At 38.2% G+C, this 26,126-nt stretch overlaps 1 protein-coding gene across 19 annotated transcripts in view; it reads right to left on the bottom strand.

Annotated features, from left to right (window-relative positions):
- The window catches only part of MEF2C (myocyte enhancer factor 2C), a 222,369-nt gene that overhangs the window by 115,649 nt on the left and 80,594 nt on the right, over positions 1-26,126 (bottom strand). For 4 of the 19 annotated variants that reach the window (XM_089493437.1, XM_089493421.1, XM_089493460.1 and 1 more), the window contains one exon: positions 9,923-10,119. In XM_089493437.1, coding sequence (XP_089349563.1) covers positions 9,923-9,976 — 54 coding nt within the window. In that variant the 5' untranslated portion in view covers positions 9,977-10,119. Of the gene's footprint in view, positions 1-9,922; positions 10,120-11,667; positions 11,753-12,073; positions 12,238-26,126 lie in introns of those variants that run through there. The other 15 variants (XM_089493446.1, XM_089493430.1, XM_089493486.1 and 12 more) reach the window with 11 other exon arrangements.

The raw sequence follows: 26,126 nt of genomic DNA, 5'->3' as shown, positions 1-26,126 counted from the left end.
CCAATGGCAATCGGAACGCAATCATGGGGTTTAACAGTATTGAGTGATAGACTACCACACGCAATTTCAGGCAATGGGAAGTCAGTCCGAACGCAATCATAGGGTTTCACGTTATTGCGTGATAGGCTACTACACACAATTTCAGGCAATGGCAAGCTATTTTCGGGCAATGGGAAGCCAGTTCGAACGCTGGTGGGAAGCAAAACTAGTCATGATGGTGAAGACAAGCAGCAACAACAGCAGGAAGAAACAGAATCCCTTGACAAAAGGTCCACCAACAGAATATGTCTTCTTTGCCTCAATATACATTCTCAGCCCACAAAAGAGGGAGAAAAAACCCACTCTGGAACCAGCACTGGTTGTAAAGACCACTATACTACGATCTGATGGCCAAAGAGATCATGTCTCTTTGATCATGAGATTTTGTTTGGTCTGGCCACAGGCTAAACTGATCTTGGGGAAGCCACCCATTTCATCAGTTCCTTATATACTGAACTAAGTACCAAAGACCTTTATGAAGGCACTGTCCCCATATAATTTTAAACTGCTGTGGATACACTGCCCTGTCCTTCCACCCCATAAGGCAGTGCAACACATTACATGCAGCTTTAATGTTCCTGCTTCAGCCTGTGGCTGCACTGGTGAAAGCCAGCACAGGCTTGAGTGGTCCTGTGGAGAAGTCCTTTGTCAACAAACAAACAAACCCAGCATCAGTGGAAGATGCATCTAGTGAAAGTGAAAAGGACTAAAGGTGGCTGAAACACAAACACAGTATACAAACTGCAAAAAAACTGACCTTGTTTGTATGTTAACTGGAAGTAGGGAAGAGGCTCACATTCTGATGTGTAGTGAATGAGGTTCGACCATTTTTTGAGGCCTCTCACATATAATGGAACTTGGTAGAACATGACAACCAACTCCTTTCACCTAAAAGCTATCATGACAATTTGTGGTGGCAAAAAAAGGAACAACACTTGGACACTGTTTATTATTATCTAAAATTATAGCTGCAAGACTGCACCACTCCTAGCCGTAAATGGCTCCATGTAGGAGCAAAAATTGCTGGTGAAAGGTAAAAGCCACAAATCTACCAATGATGTCACCTACTATTGTGGTGATAGTGATGATACGTGGTATGATGTTGTTTTGTTCCTCCTCTCCCTCCTTTCTCCCCTACACTATTCCTGTCTCTCCTTTAAAAATAAAAAAAACTGGCAGAATAATTTTGATCATCCCATAATAACAGTGTTGGTTTCCACTAAGGATACAGAGGGAGAAAGGACTCACTGTGACCTTTCCATTCTTTTGCATCATACAAAGTGAAGCCATGATAACTCTGCATTTAGGGTGGAGGAGCTACATGGAAAATGTAGAAAAACTATGTTTATCTACAATGCTCTACATAATGCTTCTCCTTAAAAATATTTGATAATTATTACAAAGGATTTTAAAGTGATAAAACACAAGTTTGACAGTGTTGTGTTGTAGTGCTGTTAAGTGCTGTTTCAAAAGTTCTTGAAGTGTGTAGTTGGATCCAGACTTCATTAGTTGTACCTAGTTCTCATGAAATAAATAGGACTTGTTAGTCATGACTAATTTTTCCCATTGATTTAAACAAGACCTATATGTGATATTGTCAGAGTCCAATTCATACCTTTCTCCATTCTTTACATATTTCCATCCAGAAGGATTCTTTCTTCCAAGACACTAATTTTCTGCATGCCTTTTCTAGACAAGTATCCAAAGCACTTAATTAAAATTAGCTTTACATAAAATGCCACATAATTTTCTTGTAGCGCAAACCCCCCAAAAAACAACAAAACCCACTGAGCTTTGCATCTCCACATGTGGAGGCACACATGTACATGTTTTCAAACTTCATTCTAACAAAGACTCCCTTGCATTCAACTGTATGATTACCGTACATTCAGCACCACAGGCTGAAACATCACTAAAGGATTCTCCCTTAACAAATCCTCCTTTGTGCAGTGACTGAGCAGGAGGACCCATTAAATGAAAGGACCTTTAAAAAGAGCAGTCAGGGACACTTCATCAGCATAATTCACGAGGACAAGACAGCACAGAGAGAGGCTGCAAAGAGAACCATTGTCCTTGGCACAAGCACATACATCCATAGCTAGTGAGAAAAGTACTACCAGAAAGATGTTCTAAAGCTGTGACAGTAATGTGCAACATATCCCACCACCCCCTGGGCCAATCGACAATTCGTTTAAGGAGAAATATTACAGCCTGCCCTCTTTATCCACAGATTCTTTATCCATAGATTAAAGCATCCATGGCTTAAAATATTTTTAAAAAGTAGAAATTTCAAAACAGTAAACCTTGATTTTGCCATTGTAGATAAGGAACAGACTTTTACTATGTCATTGTATATAATGGGACCTTGAGCATCCATAAATGTTAGTATCCACAGGGGATCCTGGAACTAAATCCCAGAGAATAACAAGGGGTCTCTGTAAAAAGTAGAGTTTTCTAGAACACCGTGGTTATGTTACAAATACATCCCTTCTCTTAGAAGAGTAACAGAAAAATAATTGGGGGGGGGGAATTAACCAAACTGTTCAAACCGGAACATCTTAAGATTTTAGATACAAGATTGTTAGGCTCTGTTATGATACTGCCTTCAAAAATAAGAGCAGAAAGGGTTTATCTCAATGATAATTAACTGGTGTTCTAAAAACTCAAAAAGTATAAGATTTGGCAGGATACAATATTTCTTATTCTCACATATTCTAACACTGTCTTTTATCTGTACATATTGGATAGATGAAAATGAACTAGAACAGTAGCTTTGCATTGCAGTGAAGTATATAAGTATCCAGGGTTAGCTTTGTCACTGTCTTTCACTTCATATTTTTACATTGTGACTTAACAACATACCAGCATGATATATATTTTATACACACACACACCAGTACTTGAATGGGAAAGATGGACAAGAAAGATTCAGGACTGAATGTGATTTTTGAGTCCTATACTCTGTTGAAGAGTAAATATGGTTAACACCCTTAAGAAAACTATACAATATGATGCTCTATGACGAAAAACATTTGATTTGCTATATACCCCTTTGCCTTCTCTCTAAATATATCCTATTCAACACACATACATACATACTGTAAATTCATTTGCATGGTGCACAATAATAAACAATAAGCCCAACATTTTAGCTGTATAATAGTAAGACTCTGGAAAATACAAATACATGTTTGGGTTGAAAACATGTTTACCACTTAAAACAAAGCTAAAATGTTCATGAGGTAAAGGTCAAAGAATATTTCATTCCCTACTGAGTAAGTGGTCAGGAAGCACATTTGTCTCCATTTCCTGTCAAAACAGGAAGAGTGCAACTTCTTCCTTCACACAATGACTTTAGTTTTGCTTCCCACCTCCAACTCTAGCTCCCTCAGGGCCTTCCAAACGAATCCTTAGAAGACAGAAATGATTGTTTCTTTTGACTATGTTTGCACTAGTTTTTGAAAATGCACTGACGTGGCCTGCATTTCACTTCATCTGATTGTACATAATGGAAATTACAATCTGTGTGATTTAAAAAACCCAACTGAAGCTAGTTCATTTTAAATTAAATTAGCTCCAGTACAGCTTCAGTATATGCTCCAGTATAGATTAGCAATACAAATGCCACTAAACTTTAGCTGAACAGCCGTAAAATTTTAGTGTCTGCTGTTTGGAACAAAAAAACAACAACCCTATACTGTCAAGGATACTGAAATAGATTTAGATGAGTATAATATTGTGTCTTTTTAAACATGGATCCATCTGTAAGCAAAGTAATCTTTAACTTCTCTTTAAAACAATTGGGTTTTTCCAACAAAATGTGTTCAAGATTCAAATTACTGGTAAATACTGGAGCCCTTCCTTAAGAAAGTATGAGGGGCTGGTTATAAAGGCATTATAGTCCATTCACAAAAAAAATCAGGAATAAATTCAATACTTTTCAAATAAGATTAGACTCTGACTTACAATAAACAATGGCCAACAGATCATATTTTTTAAGATTCACAGCATGAATTGTATAATTAAATACTTCTGAGGTTTTTTCTTGCTTTTTAGCCCTTTACTTTATATAGACAATAAAAGCTGAAATTCTCAAGACGGCAATTAAATAAGTTAAGCATTGAAGAACGAATTTTTAAATGTAAACGGATATTAAAAGAATAGGCTGAAGACTGAAGAACTAATTTTTAAGTGTAAAAGGATTTTTGTAGAAGAATACTAACTCACAATGTCTTATCTAAGAGTTTTGTGGCACCTGAAAAACTAAAATGGTATCATGGCATGAGTTTTCATAGAAAAGAACCTCATCACCTGATGCTTTAAATGAACAGTGAATATGAAGGATACTCTCTTTGTGTGGATTTGTGTATGTGGTAAAAGGTGAGATTACAATATGAACACGAACTGGGGGGAAATACACAACATATTAATCTGTTTGCAAGGGATTTCATATCAAGGATTTGCAGGTACACAAAGAAGGACCTAGGACACCTAACCCTTCCAGGCTAGTGGTCAGCTGGCATGACATACCACACACAAAGATTTCTGTTTGAAGTGATTTAACCTATTGAATTCATGAAAGCCAGAATAAGGAGAGGCAAGTCTATTAAGAAACTCTAGTTTGTCTCAAATCCTGATTTATGAATAAATAATGCACCTGTAAAAACGACTTGTTATTGTTAGATGATGCTCATGCATATTCAAAGTGATGCCATTCCTTTATGTATGGGACAGAATATTTCTTCCATGCTGGCAGAAACCATTCCTTGGATTTATAAGCTTTTGTTTTCAAAATAATGGAATCCGGACTAACTAAAACCTCATTAATTTCAGTGGGAGTAGAGCACACTTAACTTAATCTGGATCCAATCCATGGTTGTGTAGACAACACAAACAATAAAAACTAGTTATAAAAACCTCATTAATGTGGGAGGCAATCTGTACAGTCAATGAAAAGGTTTTAGAATGATTAGTGATCAGTGTGATAAAATTAATCAGCTAAACCTTTTAGAGTATAGTTTGAATAATTCAGTAAATTTTATTCCGAGTCAGTTACGCAGTTCACTATCAATAAGCTCTTCCTCATGAAAGCTCATGCTGTAATAAATGTGTTAGACTTCAAAGGTGCCAAGGATCTTGTGATGACTAACAGACAATATGGCAACTCTTCTAAAATGTATCTGCTAAATAAACACTGATTAGTATACTAACTCACCAGATTTGTTCCAGTAACAGTGGGATTAAAATATTTATGTTATTTTTTCCATTCCTAGGACAGCTAACTTGGAGACAGAGCACAGCGATCATAAAAACTAGGGTAAATTATTGTACTATTTAATTTTGTTATTTTAAACCAGTTAATCCAGTTGCTGTTCTAGTTTATTATTTCCCGGGCTTGTGCTTTATTATACTGTACTGAAACAGAAATATAGTGCCAGGAACATGTTGGTACTTCTACTATGGAAGAGTAACGCTTATAGGATCCTAATCTAGATAAATAGTGCAATCGTAACACAAAGATAAATTGGCTGATGGGAGTTAATAGTAGACACAAGTACCTCCAACCATCTCATTTCAGAGATCTACCAGCAAACCATTCTGTGGGCTAAGATTTACTGGCAAAAAAGTCAAGGAGGGGAAGCAGGGCAAAAGAGGAGCCAAATTATGCAGCCACAATATTGGCACACTGGCTGCGTCTGCACTGCAAAAATAATGCAATTTAACACAATAATGTGACTTGACACCATAGCATGGCTGAATGCGATGGAATTCAGAAGTTTGTAATATGGTGAGGCACCAGAGCTCTCTGACAGAGAAGGCTAAATATCTCACAAAACTACAAATCCCATAATTCCATAACATTGAGCCATAGCAATTAAAATGGTGTCAAATTGCTTTATTTCTGCAGTGCAGACAAAACCCAAGTCAGACCAAAATGATTAAAGCATTTACACATGAAAAATCTTAGGCAAGAGAGTGGTTACTGAAATAATTTCCAGTTCTACCTCTCCCCACAACAGCTTCTCTTTCTTTTATAGCAGTTCTCCTTGAGCCCTCCTTGAGTGGTGGGGACACAGACCAGCACCTAGATGGTTTCTATAGAACCTGAAATAGCTGTGGGAGAAATGGTCATCAATTCAAGAGTAGATTTACCACTCCCATGAGAACAGATATACAGCTGCCTCTGCTCTAACTTATGCAGCTGAGAAATATGGTGACTGTGCAAAGTCTGATATGTGCAAATGTGCATTATGATTATGTCTGTGAATTGCTATCAGTGAGTCACAACTTAATATTGTTGCACTGTAGTATAGACCTTTTCTTAGATCAAATAAGGTTGTTCCTGTGACAGAAATGTTTTAATAAGTGGAAATGGAAATGAAATTATTTTTCCTGCACCTTGAAATCTTCACCCCAATTCTGTGTGCCCTCAAAACCTACTCCAGAGGATGAGGAAATCCCCTGGAGTACATTTTTGGTCAACATGAAGGATAGAAGGTTGGAGAGGAAAATTCCCTCACACTGCTGCTAGCGTGATGCCGGATTTAGGCCACTATTACATATACAATATGTAAATGTGTGGGGCTATTAAAAAATAATAATAGAAGAACCTGTGTGGTCAGTTAGACCACACAAACTGTTTCACACTTTGATTTTACTGTAGGATGATATTATTCCTGATGACTTACTTACATTTAATTGTTTTGTTTTTCTAAATCAAACAAGGGCTCAATAAAAGCATTCCTCCCTCCTTTATTTTAAAAATTGCAAACAGTGTCACACTTAATAACTTTGCATCACTTTCCTTGAGTGCATTTGACTCTGATCAATTACAATCAATTAATAAAAGGAAATGAAAGCATTTGATTCTTTTGAATGGATTTATTATCCCTGGAATTGTTTCTGGACTTCCCCCTCCCTCTTTTATTTTACAAATTCTGCTTTTAGTCCTATGTGACAGCATGCATAATAGTTTTAACAATAGATAATTTTAAAAAATTACTCTTTATTTTTATATTTTATGTACCCTCAGAACACCTCTTGGAAGAAGAAAATTGGGATATAATGTGTTAGAAAAATAAATATGAAAATGGGAGGGGGTATTTGGAAGGGAGAATCAATTGGCAAGTGGAAACGCAAGCTAGGGCAAGCTACTTTCAGGTTTAGTGTATCTCAGTCTTAGCACATGTATGAATATAGTGGCCACAGGACAAGGTTGCCCACTCCTTTCCTGTATTGTGTTAAGAGGAAGATAGAGTAGGCAATATATGCTTTGCCTTTGCACTTCACAGCACTGACCACAGTCTTTGTATCTCACAGTCTTCCCTACACCTTCTGGCATGGCAAAGTTAGCAATACAGACAGTTTTGGGTCACCCAAAGGAAGGAATAAGTTCCAAAGAAAGGGCATATGGTGTTCTTGCTGAACTTCATAACTTTTATCATTTCAAAGCTACTTCAGTGAAGTCGCAAACTGCATGAGATATTTTTAGTATTACTAAAAAATCTTTGAGAGAGCAGATGATTTTAGGGTTCTTTAAATACATCTGAGGTCTTGAAAATCTCAGATTCTATTTAAAAACTAGTCAAACAATTCAAATGTTCATAAGTTAAGGAAAAAGAACGAGAATGCAGCCTGGAATGAATGATGTCACATAGTCAGAGAAGGTAAAATTATGATCCTATTTTAATTTTAAGTTAAACATATTTTATGTGTTGCTGTGTTTTGCTTGTACTTTCATGCCAGGTCAGAGTAAAACAGAAACAGGGGACTGAGTAGTCAGCACGACCATTATGAAAGAAGAAAATATATGATCATTTTGAAGCTCACAAGGAAATAACAATTTCTTTTCCAGGTATGGAAAGAAAGTCCATTTTCCCCTACCAATACCACTGTCGTATAGCTGAGGCAGATTCAGTGGCCTATTATGATTTTCAAAATTAGCAAACGTTAAGTAGATTTAACTCCCTCTGATTTAAAAATGAGAGTTAAGCAATTCAGTAGTTGTCCTCTGAATTAAATGAGACTTTATATTGCTTAGCTTTGAGTGAACCATGTCCTGTGTATTTTCTCCATCCACTAGGTGGGAAAAGGTGCACTAGGTTAGAACTGGTATAACCTAGCAGTACACACCCCTGTTTTTCACCAGGGGTCCTTACACACTACACAGGTATAACACCATGATCCTACTGTAGCTGCCTTGATTTCACCTATGGGAACCTGGGAGTTTAGTTTAATGAGGGGTATTATAATTTTCAGTCAGAAAACAGAATTAGCCAGATTACAAATGGAACATTAACAATACCCTATGACTGTTTTAAATACAACTATTGATCCTTCCGACTTCAAGCACATTTTTAGACAAACTGGTAGCATGCTCATAGCCGTAACTACCAACGTGCATTGCTTAATGCTGCTCACTACTTCATTTTTAATTGAAAGGCTGAGATATAAGCATCTAAAACAAATACGATAATTATGGTTTGACCTAAGCAATAAGCAATCTAGCAGGAAATACAGTTGGGAAATAAGCAATCTAGAGGAAAATACAGGAAACAGATAAATATTATCTGTTTTATTTCAAACTTGATTTTCTGCCACAAACAAGCCAACTTATACTCCAATCTTTTCAAATTTCACATGTGGCTCACAAGTAAATTTGAACAATAAAATATTTCCACATGAGCTTATTTTCATAACTTGGGAAAACTACTACTTTTTTTAAAAAAAGTTTACTACTTCCCAGGAAAGGTGTCACTATCTCAGCCACCCATGTGGACAATTTTGCATTTTGGAGTATATCAGATTTTGGAATTCCAAATAAGGGATACTCAAACTGTATACATATCAATAAACTACCTGGAAACAATGTGTGTGGCTATTATCTTCCCACCACTAAAGCCCGGGACAACAACCTGTCACTCACACTTTGGTCTGGATTAAAGTATTTAAGTTTTAACAACAACATATTAACTATTTAGGACAGATCTGCAGTATTTGTGAAACTTAACTAAAATGCGATTGCTAGTCACAACAAATCTTGCAATATTAGGGATCTTTTATGACACACATTAAGAAATTGCTTATTCAAAAGCAGGTATTTACATTGTTACTCTGTTTGTTTGATTTTTAACTTGCTACTCTTGTGGTTTTTGTTATTTTTTTATCTTTCCATATTTTTCTTGGAAGCACAGAAATGTACAGAAATATGTAAAAGCATTTTTGTTACATGGCAAAACTAGAATTTAAGGCAATAATAATTAAAATCTTTCATAATAAATTTTAGTTTATCATGATAGGTGTCCGATTTATTTCTAGTATTTTGTTATTAATTATATTATAAGTTTAACATTTCTATTTTAGAAAAGCATGATACAAACAAGAATAACACTGTTTGTTTGATTAAATCCATATCACATCACCATTAGCAGATGTGGATTATAAAATGCAGTGGATTATGACATGCAGTGACAAGGATTAAAAAATCATCTTGCTCACCTTTTAAAAAATGTGTTCAGGTACTATTCCATATGTACACATATTTTAATTGCATAAATATCTTGTAGCATATCAGGTCTAGAGGACAATATTAAGGCTGCAAGTTTATATTCATTTACCTGGAAGTATGTCTCATTGAACTCAGTGGGATTTACATTTGGGTAGATATGTGACGTCTTGTACTATAAATATGTTTGCATAACATGCAACAATGTGCATGATAAACTTTTTGAAATTTCCTAAACATGTGAGTACTGATCTATACATCATGTGTCACGTATATGGGATAACCTCCAGCCCTTATTGAACATTAACCCAATAGAGAAGAGCTGGTTTATGCTATAATCAAATACTTAAACATCACAACAATTATTCTGCAACCTACCTGCCTATTACGTTCATCCATAATCCTCGTGATCTGAATCTTTTTTCTCCCCATAGTCCCCGTTTTTCTTCTCTCGTTCGTTCCTACACTTGTGTATTTTCTTCTTCTCTTTCCTTCCTCTTTCCTGTTTCCACAAACCAATCCTCCTTCTTCAGCACTTCCACAATTCAATTCACAGACCCCTGCATCCGTTCCTGCTAAGTACACAAAAGAAGTGAATCATTAGGAGTTACTCAGACAAAATCTTAATAGAACAAGTTTATTCTTGACATCTTGCCAACTGGACTATTTGTAGTTTAGCATGTAGAACTGCCAAATAGGCAGGTGAATTAGGAGGAAAGTCAAGAACTGTTTGGCATTATAATCTGTATAACTCTAAGTTAGACTATTGTTATTTTTCTCTTACTTTGTCATTGTGGCATTCCATCCTAAAGATTGCAACCATGTACATTTCAATACAGAATGTCCACCCACAATAAAAAGCTATAAAAAGAAGCAACAAAAGAAGCATTTCTTTAAAAAGGAAGAAAGAAAAAAGTTATGTTCTTACACTTCTCAGAGATACCCATTTTTCCATTTGTAATACTTCCTCAGAAAAATGAAAAATTACCTAAATCAGGGAGTTAATGAACCTTTTCATACCTGCATAAGCTAAGTAATCAAGCTAATTCACTTTTGAAGGAAAACAGAAAAAGTGATGATGTTTCTTATTATGCAAATAGGCCAGATCATTATTAAAATATTATTTGATATATGAGAAATGTCAGCTAAAATGTACATCCTTTAACCTTGTATTCCATTAAAAAAGAAAGAAAGAAGGGAGCAAGCAAGCAGGACTACTGCATATGAAATATTTCCAAAAGAAAAATCTCTGTACTTTCATCATGTTTAACATATTAGTATAGATTCTGATCAAATGTAAGCAAAGCACTAGGGTTAGTTGTTAATACAGTATATACATCAATCTTTGACAGAAAAACAAAACAAGAAATTGCATTGTGAGAAAGCTCACAAACGCAAGACCCTGTGTTTGTAATATCATTCCACAAAAAATTCAGAAATCACAAAATTAATTCCAAACTGTTACAAAAATAAATCAAAAGGTAAAGTATACAAAAAGCTCTATATTCCAATGTGCCAACTATATATAAGATAAAAGCAAGCATCTCCCCAATTCATTTTATAATCTTAAATGTTTATTATTAAAAGTCAGCTATTTAGAACAACATGGAAACAATGTAGCAAACAAAGGGTAATCAGATTCTTTAAAGAGATATACAAAAAGTATGTGCGACAGCGCAGTCTTGTGTATGTGAACTCAGAAGCTTCCGGGTGAATGCACTTGTTTTTCACACTATTCTTTTTCGATGCAACTATTTCTTAATTCAGAATGAGACAGAAATTTGATATTCAGCTAAAGCTTTCCCTGTTAATTGCTGGCTGGTTCTCTTATAGGCACTTGATAAATTTTTCCCAAAGTTATGTAACCTTTGCTGAAATCCCAGCCTGGAAATCCATTATTTTCATCTACAGAGCTTTATTCTGTCAGAATAAAATGCACTCTGATTTTCAGTTCTCCAATTCATTTTACTGCAGTTTCCTATACCAGGATCATTAGGGAAAAATAAATAAGGGGAACACTATTGCTAACTTCTGTAAATTTCAAATTTTTATATACTGTAAGGCTGCAAAATACCGTGTCTCATCAAATTCAGTGGAGCTTACATTGGAGTAGACATGCTTACATTTGTTCTTTAAGTTAGCTTTCTTTCTTTCCATTAGTATTCTGACCAGGAAAGCAGATTTGTTCTATTTCCTAAAACTATTAGTATGAACACATGTCATTAATGAGGCATTTCTGTAGTATGACCTATATAAAATAGTCAACTGACTTTTATACAGTTTTAGTTGACACAAACCTATCCAACCATTTTACTCCTGAAACACAGAATGAGTGCAAGCACTAAATTTAAAACAAGCTCTTTCATTTCTTGTTTAAAAAAACATCTAGGGAAATTTTGGAAAGATTAAAGCCTCTGGTATTTGCTTGCGGCTACCAAAGCATATCCATTTTATAATCACCTTCCCCCAGCTTGTTTGGATTGCTTTCCTAGATGCTGCCCCACTACCCATTTGAATAGTCAGGCTTACCTCTGATATAAAAAGCCAGGTAATTCCCATGTACGTGCAGGACCCAAAGAAGTCTAACAGGCTTTCTCCACAACAGTAAGCCAATAGACTAATCCACAGCAAATGCATATGGAACAATTTCCCTTCCTTTCATTCACGTGGAGCCCAAGGCACTATCGGCTTAACAGCCCCTACGCCTGCCCTAAGCTCCTATTCTATTGAGGGTGGAAGGTCAGAGTGGACAGATTAGAGAAGTGGTGACAGGGTTAGCCAGGATGAGAGCTGCTTTACAGATCAAGCTTCTGAAGCTGAATGAGAAAAAAACAAAACAAAAACAAAACAACAGGGGGGGGGGAAATCACTGAACGCTGACAGTCTTGTCTGTTAGGACATGCATGCAGAGCCCCCGATGAAGTAACAGCATGGTGAGTCCCTCCCACACAACTATCAGTTCCACATTTCAGACTGAGCTTTCAGAAAAGAAAAAGTAGGGGGTGGGTGGGTAGAGAAAGAGCAGGGAGATTATAAACAGCCTAGTGTCAGGAACATTAAGTATTCACCAGCTACATTTAAAAATATTCTTAAAATAGTCTTACAAACACTTGTTTGTAAAATAGTCTTACAACACTTGTCTGCTTGTGGAGCCAGCAGACATAAATCTAGAGTAAGCCCACCAGGTATAGGGACAGGACTGCAAATTTACATGAATGTAAGCCAAGAGATGAATTTGGACCACTGCTTCCATTTGCAGCAACAATCTGTTGACAAGTATTGAGGGCGGGGGGGGGGGGGGGAGAAGCCCACTTGGTTTTAAAAAGAAGCATTGATCCTAATTATTATGTTGTTATTTCTTATATTTAGGAAAGGTGAGGAATGAGAAACAGTGTAGTAACTGTTCTCATACACACACACACATATATATGTGTTTGTGTTTTGTGCTTGCTTACACACGCATACAGAGTGTAGCGCACAAATACTGCTGTTTTATCAACTGCAATACAGACTGTGGTAGTAGAATGGTTAAAAATAGGTTTAAAAAAGGGATTTTTTTTCTCCAACAAATCCTTATTATAGTGACTTTTCCATGATTTTCCTCCTTATCTTGCATTATTTTGCTAATACCAAAAAGCCACAACCCAAAAACAAAAACAAAAAATACTCTCCAGACTGAAAAGAACTCTATCATCCCACATGCACTTTGTCAACTGCTTTGGGGTGTGTGTGTGTGTGTATGATGTGTTCTTATATGTACATATGGGTATATATATATAGATAGATAGACAGATAGAGAGCGAGAGAGAGAGAGAGAGAGAGAAACCCATATGTACATTATAAGAACACATCTTATTTTATATAAAAGCAAGATTCATATGGACCCAGAGTGCTACGGTTGTTTGGCATTAGATTGTCACTAATGCCTCCTCAGCCATGGAAACCCAATGGATGGCATTGGGAAAGTCACACTCAGAGGAAGTAAGAGGCAATCTACCACACACACACACACACACACACACACACACATACGAGTCAATGTACCTTCAAACATTTTGAAAGTTTTGTGCCAACCAGAGTACTAGATGTGAAAATGGTTCACAATTTCCCACCACCTACCTCTGGAATTTTAAAGGAATAACCTGCAGTGGGAAACTGCTTAAATTTACCTTCCAGTAGGTTTGTTACATTTGTTAGGAAAACTGCAGAAACAGCAGGAGCCCTAAAAACGTCAAAAACCTTGCTATATGGCAAGCTAAAATTATTCCAGAAGCCCTGTCAAAACAGTGTCCACTTTAAAGAAACCTTCAAAGATAATGACAGAGTTATACATAAACAGATGCATTTTTAAAAAAAATCAATGCTGCACTCTGCAGAATGACAGTATTCAGCATTCCCCCCCCCCTCTTCTGGAAACTCAAAGACTTAAGAAAAAATCAGACTGTTTGCTAAAAAGAGGAACTTCATTTTGGCGGGCTTCTTTTTTGTTTTATGATTTGGCAAAGGCACAGAGAGTTGAGAAAAGAGTGATTTGAGTTTTAGTGGGCAGATGTAGCCCAGCAGTCACCTCTTCTCCCTCCACTCTCTCACACATTCTCTCTATCCCTCTCAGCAACACAGAAGAATCTTGACAGAATGGCAGGAAACACGCACTGAGTGGTCAGGGAAGGAGATGATGTCAGCAACCGCGAACAATAAAAGGTGTAAAGGTGCTTCCTTCCTTAAACTGTTCCAGAAGTGCAAAATGGGAACCAAAACTCTTTACTTCCTTCTCCACACAGAACTTTCTGAATCTGCTCTGCTGCAACCGCCGAGACAGAGAGCCCTTTGAACGAGTCACCCAAGGGGCATGAAGTAGTATCAAAATGGAGGAATCTAAATATTTAATTTATAAACAGGGGGAGGGTGGCAGCTGGAAGAAAACCTATAAAATATGTGTTGGTGGTTTAGGTTTTCAGTACAAAAGCAACACGTGTGTCACAGAGATTTTTTCCCCCCTGTTCTGTCCTAGCTCTTGCTGCTGTTATATTTTATAAATCTGTCAAACTTGCACAGGACAGAATTGTTTTTTTAAAAAACCAGGATGCCTTTTTTTTCTACTAATTTCAACAGAATATTTTAAAAGGTGGTATGTACTTTTAAAAGTGATAACAACTGCCAGTCAGAAAAAAATCTGTTATGAAGGTAGGAAATTACCTTTTACCTGTTGTCCACCTAGCTCGGTATTATCAACTCTGACAACTGCTGTCCAGGATTTCATGCAGACTTATTCTGTAGCCTATCTGGTAAGTAACACTATTATCTAGCGGTCTCCCATCCAAATATTAACTAAGCCTCACCCTGTTTAGCTTCTGAAATCATGAGATTCACAATGGTATGATAACAGAAGAGAACTTCAATAGCAAAACAGAAACCAGCAAGCCAGGGTAATATTACTCAGAAATAAGCTTTCACTGACACTGCCCAAAGTGGTCACATGCTGACTGTGAAATTCTGGGAGCTTCAGCCTCAAAATATAATATTTCCAGTCTCTGATGGAAGATCCAAGCCCAATGCACTACCTGCTGCACCTGTAATAACTGCTTTTGAGTCAGGCTCTGTATGCTGTTGTTCCAATTATTTCAATACACAGAGTCTGCCATGGGCCAATGCAGATGTCAAAACCATTTCCCTGGGTATCACCAGAATTCAGTCCTTTTTAAAATATCCCCATTATATAGTTATACACTAGATGTCATTACTGCTGCACTAGATCTGAAACACACAAACAGCATGGTCTGCTATACACAGTGATTTAATTTGGGCAGAAAGCCGAGAGAGAGAAAGAGAGAAAGGGGGGGAAAGGGAACAGAATCTGAGTCATCTCAAGATTTTAAACATCTGTCCCAAACATTCCGATGTAGAAATTTAACATAACCTACATTTATGTTTTTTGATCTTATGGCTAGGCTGCCACATTAAAAGATGTGCAAGGGATTTCATTTTAATCTGCTAAATTTATCTCAAGAGAATATGCGTTTTACAACAGGAAGTTCAACACAAATACTGAGGTCATACAGAAGCTGTAACTGAGCCAACCTACACTAAAATAAACAACTTTTGATCTGACTACAGTGGGCAGGGACTTGTTTGGTTTTAGCTATGTGTAGCAGCAGCCAGTAGCACTTTTAAAATATTAAACAATGAAGGTGGTGATGACAGGCACAACAGGTTGAAATGTATTGATATTGGAGTGAGAATCATACTGCACTCCAGATGTGGATTGCATGCCCCAGCATTCTTCACTGTTAGCTATACTGGCTAGGGCTGATGGGATATCTAGAGGGTGGCATAGTTTTCACCCCTGCTGTAATGTACAGGCTCACTTCTACAGGTCCATGCTGAAGATTTTCTGTATAGAAAACCTATACCAGGGCTTAAAGACCCCTAAAGCAGTAGATCCCATCTGATCTTGGAAGGAGACCACCAATGAATACCAAGTGCTGTAAGCTATATTTCAGAGTAAGGAACTGGCAAAGCCACCTCTGAGTATTCCTTGACTAAGAAAACCTTATGAAAATCATGAGATCACCATAACTCACATAAAACTATACCACTGGAGTTACAAAACAGCCACATTCTGGTAAATGGCATTGCCAAAAGACAACATTTTATTAACTTTGAACAATGCCATACAATCAATTTATAACCAAAACAGTGCATTTGACCATCAAAAAGAACAAAGAATGCTCCCTAGCTTAGGTAGATGGCAAGACAATATAATTCTGCTACAGTGAAAACTTAACATTCTTTTAAAGCTTCATAGCAGATTCATCTCCTAGTCATGCATTTAGTTACCTATTGTAATTAAACAGCTCTGATATAATGAAAGCTATTTAAAACCCTGCCCAGCCACATTTATTTCATTCAGTTTCTAAACATCACAAGCAAACTATTCCTCCTCCCCCCCATGAGTCTTTATTCTTTCAGCTTCCTTCAAATCCTGTCACTTAAAAAAAAAGACTTAGAAGAACCTTTCCTCTAACACATGGAATTGCTTTAATATTCTGTGCCACAGTATTCAATAAAATAATATTACTTTACATTAAGGAAGCCAAGTGGATATATTTTCTGTCTTTTGTGAGCCCTCTCTTCTTCTGTGGGCCAAGCTTCCACAACTAACAATGTCTAAAGTATTGCCTGCTTTATTTATACTCGATACTGAAAGTCAGAAGAAGAAACGGACTGAAATGGTATGGGATGGGTGGAGGTTGAGACTTCATGAAGAAGACTAGAACTTTACAGAATATCAGACTATTTATCCATTCTCTTTTCTGGCAGTGGTTGCCCAGTACAGAACTCCCACACCACAGGCTATCCTGACATTTTTCAACCTGGAGATATTACAGTTTGAATTTGGGTTTTTTATTTTTATTTTTTGCATACAATGCAAGTGTTCAAGCACTGATCTACAAACCCTTTCTGAGATTGGTCAGGGGGATGGATGTGACTGAGGGAACTAAGGTCAACAACAGCTTCTTCAAAAGGCTGATTTATCCAATAATCCAGGTCAGTAGGTAAAATTTTGGGAAACCCCTAAAGAGAAACTTTTCCAGGATTACACTGGAAGCTCATCCATCCATCACTTTATTTATATCTTGTTTTTCCCCCAGACTGGGAAAGATGACTTACAGAACAGATGAAAATACAATAAAAACACACATAGTTAAAACATACAAAAATACGATTAAAACACTGTTTTAATATATTTATGTAAAGACTGTGGATATTTTGACTCTGCACATACTCTTAGACTGATAGATGTATGAATGGTACCATTTCTTCTGGAAGGTCAGTAATCAGGTCAACACAAAAATCCAAATGCACTTCATATGCATTGGTAAAATACTGCTGTCACAATATGTGTGTGCGCGCGTGTGCTTGCTTTTAGTAACCAAACACCTATTTAGTTAATTATCTTTGTTCAAGTGGGAAACATACTTTTTTCACTTCAGGAATAATTGTCAATATTTTTCATTTTATTATTATCATAAGAAGCCGGAAAAAGAAACAAACCCAAAATCGATTGTAAGAGACATTAGCTAATCTTTTCTGAGGCCTTCAATGTGCATTATATTTTTTTCAGAAATTGTTTTCTATAATATCTTGTTATATATAGAGAGATCCCTGACACTTTTTTTCTTAAATGCAACAATGTAAAATAGCAAAAAATTACTCTTACACTTGCAGCTTGAACTTCTAATTACTGGTGCAGTTACAACATGCTTTAAAATTAATTAACTGAAGTAGTTACACCATGTGTTAAAATTAGCAGGAACCATACCACCAGAACAGAATGAATCGTACACATAGCTGTGATTTTTAAAAGTGGAAATCCTTCCATTATGAAGACTTTAAAGATCTGTATAATAGTTCTATCCAGAGTTATAACTCGGGGAGAGATGAGGGCATTGGTCTCCATAAACATTCTGCCTCCTAAAATTTTCCTGCAGTACCCAAATTTCTAGCATTTCAATAACTTAAAATCTCAGCTGAACATTTAGAAACAGAGTTTAGGCACCCTACAAAAAAGGTCATGGCAAAGTGATCAAGACAATGTGAAAACAGCCAAACAGAAGAGTTTTAGGTGTTCATTATTTTTAATGGCTCAGTCTCTGCAATGCTAGAAATTTGGAGAATACATTAAAATTTCCATGAGTGTGTGTGAATTTGTATTTCAAGAGGCAATGCTCTAACTTTGCCCCTGCTGTATCTATGCCCCTGAATCTACCTCTACCCCGAGGCTCCCCCTGCAAAAAACAAGAGCAAAGAGAAAATGGTACAATGAGGTCGACTAAGGCTGCAGTCCCAAACCTCCTCATTAGGAAATACATTCCCCAAAACCTAAGAATCTAAGAAGGAGTTTACTAGAGAAATCAAAGGTCTACTTAGTCCCACATCCTGTTTCTGCCAGTGGTCAATCTGGTGGCTCCAGGAAGCCTGCTTGAAAGAGTTGAGGACAATATTCTTTCTCTCTTTGGTGATCCCCACCAATTGGCATACAGAAACATGCTATCACTGTTCCCGGAAGTAGTATATAATGGTAATGGCTACTAGAAATTGATAGCCTTACTCTCCTACAATGTGTCTAATCCACACTTAAAATTGTCTGAGTCTAAATTATGAGTAAATATACAAAAGAATGCAGCTGCATAGTGTACTAATCAGCAAGACAGCCAACACAAAGTGGCCTCTTCCTCAGTGTGACTGTGAGGCTGGGCAAGCTGAACTATTAAACCTTAAATAATTTGGGCCAGTTTCTGTATGGCTAAGTCTGACTGGAAGCAAAATAAGTTCATCTAGAGATGTAAAATTTCTGGAAATTTTGAAGTCATGGGGAGGAAAGTGTTTTTCTGGGGGTTTTGGAGGGACAGAATGGATTTCCCCCCCAGAAAAATGCAACATTGGCATCCTTTACAGCCTGAAAGTGATCTCTCACTCTCTCTCTCTCTCTCTCTAACTTGGTTTAGCATCACATTATCATATTGTATATACTAAACGCATACTTTGTTTAGAATATAATTACAAATCAAATCTCTTTTTAAAAAGGTTTTATGTGATTACAAATGGAGCTACAGAAATGATATCAGGAACTTCTTCAGTTTTGCCTGTTTAAAGAGCAGGCCAAAAAATCACAATAAAAATAAAAAACTCTCAATATTAATAAAACAAAGAAAATTATTTTGTCTCCATTAATTCTACATAATGTCAAGAAGACATAACACACTTTGCCCCTTAAAAAGAAATGAGAAAAGGAAACCAAGGTCTAAAACACACTGCACAAACAATTCAGTTTCAGATCACTTTAACTGCCCTGTCTCAGTGCTAGGCAGTCCTGGGAATTGTAGTTTATTGTGGTACCAGAGCTTTCTAACAGAGAAGGCTAAATGTCTCACAAAACTGCAGTTTCCAGAATTCCCTAGCATTGAGCCAGGGCAGTTAAAGTGGTCTCAAACTGGATTGTTTCTGCAGTGTGTTTTGGACACAAGGCTAGGAATTATAATGATCTGCTACTGTATAAAGTCTGACATAAAAGGTTTCCTCTTACATAGTTTTAAAGAAATTATTTTGGAGGCCATGAACACGTCTTCTTAAATATTTTATTCATAATTCTAAAAGCAAATATTCCATCATCTGCCCCCCCCCCCCAGTTTTTCTGGGGAAAAAAATTTCAAGGGAAAAAAACACACATCCTTTCCCTCAATGTTTATTTCAGTCTTTCCCACAAACTTTCACATCTCCAAGCTCATCTAGCCTTGCATTCATTTTCTGCTCCATTTTACTGAATTATATACAACTACAATTTTATACAAGAAAAATTTCATCCAATGCAATTATAGTTGCACTTCCTTTTTCGTGGGGGATCAGTTCCAAGCTCCCTTTGGCTTGAATACAGACATGCAAGTAGGAGCGGGCACTGTGAGCTCACAACCCATTTATTCCCCCTCCATTCGTCCCTCATGCATAAGCGAGGGACATGAGTCTGAAAAAACGTGAGAATGGAGGAAGGACTGTATACAACTACAGTCATCCCCCCACATTTGCGGCTTTGACTTTTGAGGCTTTGATTATTCATGGATTTGAGTACATTCTTTCTAGTAATCTCTAGCTCCTCTAGTGTGATTCTAAGTTCAATGTCTGCCAGAAGTCATGCTGGAGGACCTACAGATTCCCAGACAGAACATTTCTCTAGGCATTTGTAGGTCCCCAGCACCATTCTGTGGTCATCCTCTGGCAGGTGTTGATCATAGAATTATGCTGGAAGATCTAGAGATTCCTTGAAAGGTGTTCCCACAGATAAACAAAAATGCCTAATGCCAGCAAATGTGGAGGGCACACTAATATACAGTTATGGGTTCTGACATGTATTGCGCACTTTGCCCATACTTATCACTAATTTCGAAAATCTGTTATTATGGTGAATGCCATATGGTTGTACACCTGACCCTTAGTATCCTAAGGGTTTTGGTTCCAGAACCCCTTGTAGATACCAAAATCTATGGATGCTCAAGTGCCATTATATACAGTGGTGTAATAATAGGGTGTTCCTTATATACAGTGGCAAAATCAATATTTATTTTTTGGATTATTATTTAAAAAATATTTTCAAGCCATGAATGGTTAAATCTGTGGATTCATGGACATGGAGGGCATTATGCAAGTTCTTACTGTGGATGCTTATAAGCCACTCCAGTCAGCACTTACTTACAGAACTGAGAGCATTAGTTACATAATAATAAAAATAATAAAACTTTTATTTATAATAAATAAATAATAAAAATTTTATTTATATACCGCCCTTCCATCGGATCAGGGCGGTTTACAACAGTTAAAATACAATAATACAATAATAAGCATTAAAATTATACAAAATTACATAAGACATAAAAACAAAACAGAGCAAAAAGGCCCCCCAGGTTAGCCAATCCCATTGCCAGTGCGGCGGGGGGCCTATGGGACCTTATTCAGGGAATGCTAACTCAAACAGGTGGGTCTTCAAGTCCCGTCTGAATTGGGCCAGGGAGGTAGCTGAGCGGAGCTCTATGGGCAGCGTATTCCAAAGGGCCGGGGCGGCGATGGAGAAAGTCCTCCGAGAAGTGGAGACAAGCCTTGCCCCGGGAACCCTAAGTAGTTGCTGCCCAGATGTTCTGAGGGTGCGGGGCGGAATGTATGGGGAGAGGCGGTCCTTCAGGTATCCTGGGCCCAAGCCATTTAGGGCTTTATAGGTCATCACCAACACCTTATATTGCGCCCGGAAGCGAATGGGCAGCCAATGGAGATCTTTTAGTACCGGTGTTATATGGCTGGCCCTGGACATACCAGTGACCAGCCTGGCTGCCATGTTCTGCACCATTTGTAGCTTCTGGGTTTGGTATAAGGGTTGCCCCATGTAGAGTCCATTGCAGAAATCCAGTCTCGAGGTTACCAGGGCGTGTACCACAGTTTCAAGGTCCCTCTGGGCCAGATATGGGCGCAGCTGGCGAATAAGCCGAAGCTGATGACAGGTGCTCTTGACCGTCACATTCACCTGAGCAGTCAGGCGAAGGGACGAGTCAAGAAGCACCCCCAGACTGCGCACGGAGTCCTTCACAGGGAGCGTGACCCCGTTCAGGACAGGTGGAACCACTGCCATTCCTGGGCCAGGGGAACCTATCACGAGTACCTCCGTTTTCTCTGGATTCAGTTTGAGTCGGTTTTCCCTCATCCAGCCCATTACTGACTCCAGACAGGCCACGAGAGGAGAGACGCCATCCTCAGTCACTGCATCAGTCGGAGACATAGAGAAAATTATCTGGGTGTCATCAGCGTACTGATAACCCCGCGCCCCATGTCTCCGGATGATCTCTCCCAGCGGTTTCATGTAAATGTTAAATAGCATGGGAGACAGAATAGCTCCTTGAGGGACCCCAGTTTTAAGGGCCCTCTCGTCGGAGCATACGTCTCCCAGCTGCACCATCTGGGACCTCCCGGAGAGGTAGGAGCGGAACCACTGGAGCGCAGTGCCCCCGATTCCTACCTCTGCCAGGCGCCCCAGAAGGATACCATGGTCTATGGTATCGAAAGCCGCTGAGATGTCCAAGAGCACCAACAGGGACACGCTTCCCCTGTCGATGCCCAGACGGAGATCATCGACCAAGGCGACCATGGCCGTCTCAACCCCGTAACCCGCCCGAAAGCCAGTTTGAAATGGGTCCAGATAATCCGTTTCATCCAAGACCCCCTGAAGCTGGATTGCAACCGCCCTCTCGATCACCTTCCCCAAAAATGGCAGCAGTGAAACTGGCCGATAATTATTATACACCAGGGGGTCGAGGGAGGGCTTTTTTAATAAAGGTTTTACTATGGCCAATTTAAGAACAGATGGAAATTGCCCTTCCCTCAAGGATGTATTAATAATCCGGCGTAACAATGAAGTTACAGCCGGTCCCCCCTGGGCTGCTAGCCACGAGGGACAGGGATCGAGAGAACAGGTTGTCTTCCGAACACTTCCGAGGATCTTGTCCACATCATCGGTACTTACCAACTCAAACCGATCCAGTTTAATAAAGTCCACGGAGGCCCTGGATACCTCTACTCTAGGTTCTGCCTGAATGTCGGCGTTAACCCGCTTTACTGCTGTAACGCAATCTGCTGTAAAGATTTTCTGCTGTAAAGTTACAGAATGTACTTCTACTGCCCATATTGTAAGGATAGTGATATGGTAGTAGTTTCCATTTGACAGAAATATTTGAAAACAGAAAACACATGAAAGCCAGGCAAGCCTCCTGGATCAACCGAGTGAAACAAGAGTTCTGCAAAGTTTCTATTCATTTTGTCAAAGTTTTCAAGAGAAATGTTCCCAGGTGGTTGTGTTGTCTGCACTAATCAAGCCCTGAAGGGTTGGACAGCTGACATTTTGGAATCCCCCAAGCTATAGCATTAATGCCATGTAACAATAGGGTTTTATGGTACTTTATGGTTTATGGACTTTGAAAGTAATCAAAGTTGCACCAGTTGTGAATAGTGAGCTCCCAGTCCTAATGCTAAGGAGAGATCACATGAAAGCAGATGATAGAAAGTTTCCCTACTAGCACAAGTAGGATTTTATTAAACTCCTCAACATTTTATCTCTTTCTATTTAAATAAGGATAGTATGAAGCCATGTGGCCCTATGTTATGACTGGGCTGGATAAATGGTATAGCTGACCCTCTGTATCCATGGATTTTTTTATCCATGAATTCAACTGAGCATGGCTTGAAAATATTAAAAAATATGAATTCCAATAAGCAAATCTTGATTTTTGCCATTTTATGGAAGGTGAACCATTTTACTATGCCATTGTTATTAATGGAGCTTGAGAATCCACAGATTTTGGTATCCACAGGAGGTCCTGGAATCAAACCTCAGCCGAGACCAAGAGCTCATTGTATTTTACAATCATAATTGGAAATGGGGCAGAAGTGCAATCCTTTCAGCTGTATCATTCTTTTGTGAGTAATACCATTTGCTAGTTGAGTACCTACAATGTGGAATGGCCAGTCCAGTTGTCTGATGGCTTCCATTACATAAACCTTAAGTGAACAGAGAAATCTGAGATTCAGGCCCATCACTTTGTCACAGACAGACATCTAAGCAGTTTTGAAGATGGAACTAGCCAGAACTCAGCACATGGAAGCTCTACACAGTTAAGTAGGATGATTCTGAATTGAGTACATATCCAGTTGCAGCCAGAGCCTTTCATAATATTATACACAATGAGTTAAACCCAATTGTTAGTCCTAACTAAAGTAGAGCCATTGAATTAGTGGGAATTTGATAAGTCAATACCTAGGTAAATTCTATTAATTCAGTGGATCTAATATACCTGGAACTAGCAACTGGACTTGGCACCAGGGATGGGGAACCTGTGGCTCTCCACATGTTCGTGAACTTCAGACAGCCTGTATGTCTGTAAGGTACCTTAGGTTCATCACCTTATGGAGAGCCAGAGGTTCTCCACCTCTTACATGCACACTTTGTGTAAACTCAGTTTTACTCAATGGAGCTTTTGAGTAGACAAGCATAGGCTTTTATTGTACTGTAGACCCTTGTTAGACGCTAGGGTTTGGTTCCAAGATCCCCCATGTATAACAAAATCAGTGTATGCTCAAGTCCCATTAAATATAATGGCATAGCAAAATGGTGTCCCTTATAAAAAATGGAAAATCAAGGTTTGATATTTGAAATTTATACTTTTTTGTACATTTTCAAACCGTGGATGCTTGAATCCGTGTATAAAAAAATCCATGTATAAGAAGGTCCAACTGTAGATCTTTAGATTTTTGAAAACTTGTAATATTCTATAATGTTTTTATAAATGAATGTAAAAATCAATTCAAGCAGACAATGATTGGCACAGAAATTTACTAGAAATGTTACACAATAATTTGTATCTTACAAATAAAGATACTGGATGGAACTGTCATATATACAGAAATATCTAGCTCATATATGGCTCATAGTAGATTCATCATTTTCCTCTTTCTTTCTTCTCTCATACAGTAGACTAATCAACCTAATTAAAGCTTTGTTCATTTGAAACCTTGAATGACAATTTGCTTAACTCCATCCCACTGTGGTATTTTTATAAGGAGAATTAAATCTGATCTTCTGACAGCAATTATTAAATGATCCCAACTGGCCCCAATTAAGATGCATAGCTCACAGGGTCTTGAAATCCAATAAAGTCATGAATCCTCTCACTTTTGTACATCTTTCTTTACTTTGGTCTATTTCCTTAATACCAATTAAGCTTCTCTGATCAAGTGCAATTGAGCACTATTGTGAGGCCTAATTCATGATTCAATGTATCAATTTATAGTTCAATCATGCTCAAGTATTGGGCAAGGTCTTCTTAAGATCAGTTTCTTCCAGCTGCAATGAATCTAATCTCCTGTCACATACAACAAATACACTGACTGTATGTCTGAGTGTGAGAGAATGAGGTAAATATTCATTTATGCTACATGTGACCTAAAAAGATATCATCAAAATACTGGAATTATATACTGTACTATGTGAACAGAAAATATACAAATTATGATTCTTTCCTAGTACCAATTGTTTTTAACCTTTCTATTTGATCACTGATTCAATTTTGCAAACATGAAGTGTAGAAACCCGCTCCAGATGGGTCCCGAAGGACGCCCTCGTCATGTGCGAGGGGTGGCGCTTCTAGATGCCCTTTGCCCCTCGCACGTGACAAGGGTGTTGAAATGGTGGCGCCCTGTACTGATGGGCACCGCCATAGTTATGTAAGTGCCGCGCAGTGTCTGCATGGCACTGTACGGCACTTACATAACGAGTGCGCCACTGCTGTTACCGCAGCAGAAAAAGAACCGGCTTTTTGCAGGTTCTTTTTCTGCCGGCGGGAAACTGTGCGGTTTGTCCGCTGGGTTTCCCCCCAGCGGAAAACTAGGCACCATTGTTTCAAAAACAAGTATGTTCAACATGTACCTTGTAGAGTGCAGCTTTCATATCATAGCTACCACACAGTTTGCTATTCTTGCCACGGAAACCACAATAATTTTTCCTTTCCTTTTAATCCCTTCATTACAGAAGGGGAAATAAAAGATCTAGGGTGACAGAGGACACTGTCTCCTGCCATCACCACTGAATGTTGGTGATAAAGCCAGTGGTGGAAGAGTATGACCCACAAATGGTTATTATAGGGCAACTGGTCCCACCAAACCCTAGAATTCTCCAATCCTTCTTCTTGCATTAGATGATTGTACATATGCTATAAACTAGGGATGTGGTGGCTTGGAGGTTATGACGCCAATTCTGACGATTGGAAGAGCAGAAGGTTGGCGGTTCGAGGCCTGGGTGCTGCATGATGGGGTGAGCTCCTGTCACTGCCAACCTAGCAGTTCAAAAGCATGCAAGTGCAAGTAGATAAATAGGTACCACTTCTCAGTGGGAAGGTAACAGTGTTCGGTGTAGTCATGCTGACCACCAGAGCAGTCCTTGGACAACGCTGGCTCTTTGGCTTAGAAACAGAGATTAACACCACCCCCCATAGTT

The sequence above is a fragment of the Sceloporus occidentalis genome, unplaced genomic scaffold (assembly GCF_023333645.1).
Source record: "Sceloporus occidentalis isolate IW3139 unplaced genomic scaffold, rSceOcc1.0.p SCAF_1, whole genome shotgun sequence".
In the NCBI taxonomy this organism is placed as follows: Eukaryota; Metazoa; Chordata; class Lepidosauria; order Squamata; family Phrynosomatidae; genus Sceloporus; species Sceloporus occidentalis.
This window is presented reverse-complemented; position numbering and strand designations above follow the sequence as displayed.